We start from the raw sequence: 9,613 nt of genomic DNA on the forward strand, positions 1-9,613 counted from the left end.
ACGACCATTCACAACCAGTCTAGATTTGCAGTGGGGAAAAGAACCATCTGCAGCTTGTTTCTTTTTTGAATAACCAGATACAGTTCATAGCATTCGCACCAGGAGAGAGTGGGACAATAGTCCATCTATTATTTGAGATAAGAGCATCGTATTCATCCTTCATTGCATCATACCAATTTGGATCTTTAAAATCTTGTAAGTAATTACGGGGTAATGGGGAGGATGAGTCAACATATATATTAAGTTTGTGACATTATGATCGTAAAGGAAATCATAGGATAGTGGTGGTGTTTGGTGTCATAGATCCGAACGGGAAAAATAAATCATCAAAATTAATGTGTCGAGATTGGATAATTTGATGAGTTTCAAGGTTTATACAACGGTACCCCCGCTGTTGTGAGGGGTACCCAAAAAATTGTAACGTCCTATTTTTCAGAATAAAATTTTCATTTTAAAACTAGCATAAAACCTCATTTTTATAAAGGTACATTCAAAGCAAAACCATTTTTTCATAGACTGGAATCCATAAATTAGAGTTATAACGAAAGTAACACAAGATCTCAAATCATAAATCTGCTGATGTGTATGTACAGTCACGCCTTTACCTTCCCACGATCATCTGAAGTACTTGAAAAATGTTTAATCCACTACTATAAGCCAAAGCTTAATGAGTTCCACAAAATATCATATATATCACAACACAATGAAACATATATAACAACTATAGGTTATCAACGACCCTAAGTTAGCAGCAAATCGAATACAACAGATGTGGGTTATCAGCAACCATGAGTTATTAGCAAATCAAATACAACATATGTGGGTTATCAACAACCCCGATCCATCAACGAGTCATATGCATCATATTTGGGTTATCAGCAACCCGAAGCCATCAACAACTCACATACAACATAGTTAGGTTATCAACAACTTCGGGCCATCAACAACTCACATACATCATATGATATAAGTAATACAGTGAGAATACGCATCTGAACTAAACAAGTAAATCTCAACAACTACCTCAACATCAAAAACAACTAATACAAGCTACCTAAAGCCAAACCGGAACCCCTCCATAGCCAAACGCTCAAATCTGGCAAAGTTTGACCAAAAGTCAAACTGGTAAAAAAGTCAACGGTCAAGGGTTAAACATCACTGACCACCATGCCACGACCAAGCCACTTGACAACGCCGTAATCATTAAAGGGAAAAACAGTCGGGACTCAGCTCCAAACAAATGTGCATCAGAATCCAGAAACCAAGTCATGGCTTCTAAACAACTGTGTTGTGTTTTGGCTTGTTCCTGTAACTCCAAGAAGATTTAATCCATCAAGTCCAAGCTTCCAACTATTCAGATCGGGTACTTAGTAGCTTCATAATGGATAAAGTTTCCAACTTTATCCATTGGAATGGTCCAAACAACCAAGGTCTAAACTTTAAGTCTCAAAGAGTCCAGGAATGCACCTTTCTCGACTTAATCCATTCAGTTCAAGCCTGCAACTTTCATATCTAAACCAACATGATGTTTAGACGGATAATGTTTCCAACTTTATCCATAATAATGCCACAAACTTCCAATATAAAAAACCTTAAGTTAAGAAATGTCCAAAAATCCATTTTCTTCATGCATAGAGTAAAGAGAGTTCTTGCATACAGTCTTTACTCTACCAAATCACTAGATTTGAACTTTAATCATTTCATGGAGTTCTTCAAACTCCATGGAACAAGTCACAAAGGGACCAAAACTCATTAATATGGACCAAAACACCAAATACTCATAGAACTAATGACGAAACACAATAAAGTAAGGATCTTTGAAACTCACTAGGGTCCAGAAGGTAGATGAAGGCTGCTGATCTCTTCAATTAAAAAGCTTCAAACCCAATTCTTTGAAGAATTACACACTCTAAAGCTACAATAACGTCATGAAAATGGATGAGAGGTGAGAGGAAGAGCTTAATCTATGAAAGGGAGGCTAGGGTTTGCTCCCAAAGAACTCTTGATGTAATGGAGGCTTAAAAATGACCTAAAATACAGAGTAAAGCCTTTAAATATGAAGCAAAACCTAATTATATGGGCTTAGGCTATACACCTCACCATGTCGTGGTGAACTTCTCACCACGACTTGGTAATGGGTTTTCACAGCTTCCATTTCAACTTCAAACAATCATAACTTATTCTTTTGAAGTACGATTTTAGTAATCTTTATATGCACATGAATGTATTAACAAGCCTCACAATTTTATCCAATTAATTTTGACTTAATGAATACCAAACTTAATTCATTAATACATGCAAAATAGTCCAAAATATCACTTTTTCCCATTATACCCTTTTCGGCTCAAATACACAATTAATGGGCTTAAATTACTTAACCATCATTATAAACATGTAATAAGGTCTAAATGTTATTCCCTTGAAGTTCGATACATATACTTGATCAAATTACAGTCCTCTACCCTAAAATAAGAAACATCCCTAAACCGGATGTTGCAAAGATGCATGACACAAATTAGGGTTCGATCTTGTGAGAGGTGGAGGTGTGAGGGTAACACAGGAAAGAAAACACACGTAAATCTAAATATGATGGATTTTTATTGAACAATTTGTAAACGGGTGTATCATTTTAAGGGTAGATGAAGGATGAATATTCAATACATGAACCACCATATGAAGCGCTTCCACCCAAAAGGTCGGTGGGGGATAAGAATGAAATAGTAAAGTGTGAATCAAATAGTTTATGGTTCTTAACATGCGTTCGGATTTGCCATTTTTTTTAGAAATGTAAGGACACGAAAAACATATATGAATGTCATTATCATTGCAAAGTTTATGAAAACTGTTATTATTGTATCCCCCATTATCACACTGAAAAGATTGGATTTCTGTATGAAACTGGGTGTTGACATATTGACGAAAATAGACAATTTTAGAGAACACATTAGATTTATATCGCAACAGGTATACCCAGACAAAATGTGAGAAATTATCAAGAAAGATAACATAATATTTAATGCCTCTTGGACTAGCAATAGGAGAAGTTCAAATATTAGAATGTACCAACTTAAAAGCATTATATGAAATAATATCAAATAAACAAAAAGGAAACCGAGTATGCTTTCCAAGTTGACAAGCATGACACATACTAGAAAGTTTCATGTTTTTACATGGAAGCAAATTATTGGAAACAAGATGATAAAAAATTAGACGACATGGATGGCTGAGGCGTTAATGCTTAATATTTGGACTAATAGAGAGCAAATCTTGAGGAGTTGATGTTGTAATAGGGTACAAATCGTCAGTGCTGTCACATCGAAAGAGGGTTTGTTTGGTATGAAGATCCTTCATAGAAAAACCATAAGGATCAAATTCAGTGCTACAAGATATGTTATTAGTAAACCGACGCACAAAAATAATATTTTTAATTATATTGGGTAAATGAGTATGTTTTTCAAGGAAAGAGGGCGATAAGGGTTGGAAGAAGAAATGTCATTGTCACCCATATTACTTACAGAAATTTTATATCTAACGCCAACAACTACAAAATAGCAAGCCATGTGCTTGCTAAAAGTTTTAAGAATACCTGATTCTACATGAAGATGAGTAGTCGCCCCGATATCCATATACCAACCATGACTATTAGGATCATTCAAAGACATCGTGTTAAACAATTCCAGAAGCATAGTAGGATGGGATTGTAGATGAGATGAACCTGGTGGACCAAACCAAGCCTAAGGGTGAGTGGGTTTCTGGGTCGATGTCGCTAAGGCCTGATGCGGAAGGTAGGCCTTTCTAAGTTGGCGAGAATGCTATGAGACATTGGGCCAAGAAGTTAGTTAGGCCGAAGATCGTTATGGGGGAAGGCAGCAGAAGCATGCCAGCCTATTGTGACATTGTCGACGAGCCCAAAGACTCAGCAACAGGGTACCATCTGAAGCCCCTCTCCCGCTGGAAGCTACTATTGTTGACAAGAGTGATTGAAACCGGATTTGTCCCTATTACGACCGCCTCTGCTGTCGTGTCTACAACCATGTCCGTCATGTCTTCATTGATTACTGTCACCAGAGAACGATGGTTGAGAAACAGGTCCCGTGACGAGAGCGGATGGCAAGGAAGGATGATCGGAATAAGCGTGACCTTGATTTCATTGTTCATTCACCTGAAATCTTTGTTCTTCGACTTGTAACATGGATCGGGTGTTGGAGAACAAGGGCAACAGTTTTTTATGACGAATCAAACTAGCAACATGGTGAAATTTAGGAGAGAGTCCGTTAATTGTATCTATCACAATGTTTTTCTCTAGAACTTTGGCTTTCAATTTTTTAAGGAGGTTAACAAGAGTTTAGATCTTGATGCAGTGTTCGGTGACAGTGGATGTCCCCATTGAGATATTACGAAGCTCTGAATCATATTACATCGCCATGGAGTCTTTGTTTGCACAAAAAAGAGTCTCAAGATACGACGATAATGCAAAAAAAGTTTTTGTTTTCGTTTGGATGACATTTGAAGAAGAGAAGGGGAGAGAGTACCATATATCCACATCTTGACAATGTTGTCAATTCGTTTCCATTCCTCCATCTCAGACGGTGTGGGATCAGCTTGTTCTTTGAGGTGATGAGCCACACCTAATCCATAACAGTGCATTTCGAAAAGCTCTCTCCAGGAGTCATAATTAATGCGATCGAGATCAATGATGATGGGATGGAAGCAAGGATATTAGCGATCCCGTAGGGTTTTTCAATGATAGGTGTGACTTTAGGGGCATCACCTCCCGTCATTGTGAAAGCATGAAACAGAGAAGAATTAAGATGAGATGAGATATGAAAAGATCGGCCAACAAATGATGAAGGAGGCCGACGACTTAGAGATGGATAAAAGAGATTAGGGTTAGCTCGGTACCATATACACAAAGTATTTTCCCATACATATCTCATCTCATTAATTGAATACATAAATATGTACGAGTAGGCTTTAAAAGACATAGTACAATATGGGCTTTACATAAAATACGCACTAATAAATAATATACTAACAGTAAAGAATAAAATATAATAATAAGATATAATGCATAATGAATGATTTCTGAATCCAGATGATTAAATTAAGTGAAAATGCAAAATTATAACAGCAAAATTAGATTGAGTTAATTGCTAAAATGACAAAGTATATTCTACAAATGGAAAAAGTAGTAAGTATGACAGAATCCTTAGTATTTCTACCAATATACGAAACAAATGAAACATAAGCAAATACAAAATAAGTATAATATCTACATTTTTCAAAACATTTCAAAACATTGGAACGTTTGGTAACTATTTAATGATAATTTTAAAAAAATAATAATAATAATAACTCATAGATCAAAATACGCCATGCGAACAAATTTATAAAATTTATAATTGTGGAAAAAAAGAAAACAAAATTCATTACAATCAGACAAAAGTCAAAGTAAAATGATCGAAACTTGAAACACTTAAATAAGAAAATTAAATTAATTAGGTTTAAAAATAGAGTGCTCTACTTTTCATACTCTATAAATATACACCAACCCAATGATAGTCCACATCCCACACCAGTGACAACTCCCTTCCTAAAAATCAAGAACTTAACTCACACTCTCCAAAACGCACTCTAGAAGTAATGGCAGTTGGTGGAAAGGCGGCGTTGGCGCTACTCCTCTGCGTCATGGTGGCAAACACGGTGGAGGCTGCCGTGACCTGCCAGATGGTGGTCAGTAGCCTCACACCGTGTGCCTCCTACCTCACTGCACGAGGCCCTGTAACAGCCTCATGCTGCAATGGTATAACCTCACTCTACAAGGCTGCATCAACCACGGTCGACCGTCAGACCGCCTGCAAGTGCATGGAACAAGCTGCCGGCATGGTTCCCGGAATCAACCTTAACGCCGCTAGTAGCCTCCCTGGGAAATGCGGTGTCAACATCCCCTACAAGATCAGCCCTACTACTGACTGCTCAAAGTAATGTTTCAACATAAAATTTTGAATATTGTTATACTTTAACACATACCTATAAATTCTTACATATGCATAGTTAGATGATTTACTGAAACTTTTGTTAGTTATCTTAATAAAATGTTGTCTTATTTCGTCGTTGAAGAAAATTTCGAGATCTAATTTTAAATTGTTTACAGGGTGCAATGAAGAGGCGACCCAAGGAGCACGTACAAGCAATAGTATAGCATTGAATAAGGGTGGCGATGATCCAGTACTTGTGTTCGTCTCCAGATGGCTATCATGTACTCTCTGGATATTTGACCACTAGTAGTGTGTGTCTTGTATGTTTGTTTCCGTTGGTTTTAATTGGTGTTTGCTCTTGTTAATTACGTTCAATGAATCTCGTTTTTTATTTGTCGTAATTTATCACTTGCAAAATTTTGTTTTGTTTGTGACAGTTCTAATCGTAGGTACAAAATCAAGTACCTTATCCAAGAAAATACCCGATCAATCGATCATACATGGTATAATTTGCTAAGAGTAAATTAAAGAGTGAATCTAAGTTTAGGCGAAAGAGTTTATAAATTATAATAACTCATGGAACATGCGGGATAAGAAATTCAACCTTTTTTAAGTATTAATTATGATGTGAGTTATCAATAACTTTTATTATACATTACTTTGATACCGAATTTATTGGGCTAGTTAGCAATTTTGGTGTTGAATGTTACAAAATAGAATGAGAGCGGTAGTCAAAGAGTTTATAACAATTCAGTATTTTTATTAGTTAGAAAAAGAATTGTAAATGGGCTAGTTGGGATATTCCTCCATCCTTTGTATATAACTAACCATGAGGCCTCATTCTAGGTACTTGCAAGAAAGTTGTTAAAATAATTATTTTAAAACTTTTTTTTTTTTTTTTGTAATTAAGATGGTGATCTTAAAAATTGGGATATCCTATCAAAACTATTTAAGTCTTTAAATTTGTTTTCACTGTTTTATTTGTGTAGTACTCATCATTAAAATTGATATCGATTAAGACATTGACAATGAAAATCACTTTAACTTTTTTAGCATAAAAATATAAATACTGTTGCTACAAACACCAAAAATAAAAAGAAAACATCAAAATAGAAAAAGATACAAGATAATTGTCATAAAGACAACTAAAGAAATAAGATTATAAAAATATTAGCTGGAGTGTTATGATACTCTCCTAAATTAAAGATGAATATATCAAGTAGTTATACCCAATCTAACTTTTTTCTTCTACATGTGATGTTTGATTTAAAGTTATATATACTAATTTTTGAGGCTTAATTATATAACAAAGACTAAAGAAGTAGGATTCCATTATATATAGGTATTGTTTCATATATATTCTAGGATGATCAAAATTGTTTTTCACTTGTAAAGTTTTAAAATTACAAGATCAAGATCAGGATTTTTAACAAACATTCTTAATTTTTAGTACTAATAAAAGTTTATTGCTCGTTCAAAATAATTGAAAGAGAAAAAAAATGAATGATAAAACTGGATTATTGTGAATTAAATATGCCAAAGCATTAAAAGCACCTTCGAGCAATGATGGTTTGTACAAATATTTGTCAAAAAAAGAAGGATTAATTATGCATTATATATATATATATATATATATATATATATATATATATATATATATATATATATATATATAAAAGGTGAGGTTCAATAAAGGTTCAATAAAGAACCATTATTAATCATGAAACCAAAGAATCAATCTTTTTTTTAACTTTTAGAAATTGTTTTTATATCAAAAAAATAAACTAAAATTATAGAAATTTATAACTTTTTATCTCTTTCCACTGATATCAAATTCGTTAAAAAAACTTTACGTTTTTTTTCGTCAAATTCACAGTGTGAATATAAATTCACACGGTGCATGCATGTGCATATGTATATATATATATATATATATATATATATATATATATATATATATATATATATTACTAAACAACATGTTTGATGGAGAGTACACATGCATGTGTGTACATATATGTAGGCATACATACATACATACATACATACCTACATACATGCATACATATATACAAAACAACCTGAGCGTTCCACGTCAACTCATCCTAGAGCCCATTAAAAATGTCAATTGCGGAAAACTAACAATATTTTTGGCTTTCCAGGATTAGGAACATAGACCTCGTAAGTTGAGTTCTACATTTAACTACTAAACTCTCATCATAAAGGCACATATATGCACATACTACTTGAAAAAAAAAGACTTTTAATGACATGAATTACGACACACTAATTTTATTATAGAAAAGAACATATATCAAAAAAAAGAGTGTTATCTTTAGTGAAATCTAAAGAATTTACGGCACACATAATTGTCTATCATAAAATTATGTCATCTTTTGAAAACATTTATGACATACATCAATATGTGTCATATTTTAATGTCATGCATAAAAAAACATATGTGGGTTATCAGCAACCCCGAACCATCAACGAGTCATATGCATCATAGTTGGGTTATCAGCAACCCGAATCCATCAACGAATCACATACAACATAGTTAGGTTATCAGCAACTTCGGGTCATCAACAACTCACATACATCATATGATATAAGTAATACAATGAGAATACTCACCTGAACTAAACAAATGAATCTCAACAACTACCTCAACATCAGAAACAACTAATACAAGCTACCTAAAGCCAAACTGGAACCCGTCCATAGCCAAACGCTCAAATCTGGCAAAGTTTGACCAAAAGTCAAACTGGTAAAAAAGTCAACGGTCAAGGGTTAAAAATCACTAACCACCATTCCACGACCAAACCACTTGACAATGTCGTAATCATTAAAGGGAAAAACAGTCGGGACTCAGCTCCAAACAAATGTGCATCAGAATCCAGAAACCACGTCGTGGCTTCTAAACAACCGCGTCGGGTTTTGGCCTGTTCCTGTAACTCCCAGAAGATTTAATCCATCAAGCCCAAGCTTCCAACTATTCAGATCGGGTACTTAGTAGCTTCATAATGGATAAAGTTTCCAACTTTATCCATTAGAATGGTCCAAACAACCAAGGTCTAAACTTTAAGTCTCAAAGAGTCCAGGAATGCACCTTTCTCGACTTATACATTGAGTCTAAGCCTGCAACTTTCATATCTAAACCAACATGATGTTTAGACGGATAACGTTTCCAACTTTATCCATAATAATCCCACAAACTTCCAATATCCAAAACCTTAAGTTAAGAAATGTCCAAAAATCCACTTTCTTCATTCATAGAGTAAAGAGAGTTCTTGCATACACTCTTTACTTTACCAAATCACTAGATTTGAACTTTAAACATTTCATGGAGTTCTTCAAACTCCATGGAACAAGTCACAAAGGGACCAAAACTCATTAAAATGGACCAAACACCAAATACTCATAGAACTAATGATGAAACACAATAAAGTAAGGATCTTTGCAACTCACTAGGGTCTAGAAGGTAGATGAAGGCTGATGATCTCTTCAGTTAAAAAGCTTCAAACCTAATTCTTTGAAGAATTACACACTCTAAAGCTACAATAACATCATGAAAATGGATGAGAGGTGAAAGGAGGAGCTTAATTTATGAAAGGGAGGCTAGGGTTTGCTCCCAA

At 34.5% G+C, this 9,613-nt stretch overlaps 1 protein-coding gene across 1 annotated transcript; it reads left to right on the plus strand.

The window, feature by feature from the left end:
- Positions 1-5,549: 5,549 nt before the first annotated feature.
- Positions 5,550-6,379, plus strand: LOC145110885 (non-specific lipid-transfer protein 1-like). Its single transcript, XM_079047203.1, has 2 exons — positions 5,550-5,981; positions 6,155-6,379. Exons 1-2 carry the CDS (start codon positions 5,644-5,646, stop codon positions 6,162-6,164), a joined length of 348 nt encoding a protein of 115 aa, XP_078903329.1. The 5' UTR covers positions 5,550-5,643; the 3' UTR covers positions 6,165-6,379.
- The last annotated feature ends 3,234 nt before the right edge of the window (positions 6,380-9,613 follow it).

Source organism: Lactuca virosa, chromosome 5, assembly GCF_052849685.1.
Source record: "Lactuca virosa cultivar CGN04683 chromosome 5, Lactuca_virosa_CGN04683_v6, whole genome shotgun sequence".
NCBI lineage: Eukaryota > Viridiplantae > Streptophyta > Magnoliopsida > Asterales > Asteraceae > Lactuca > Lactuca virosa.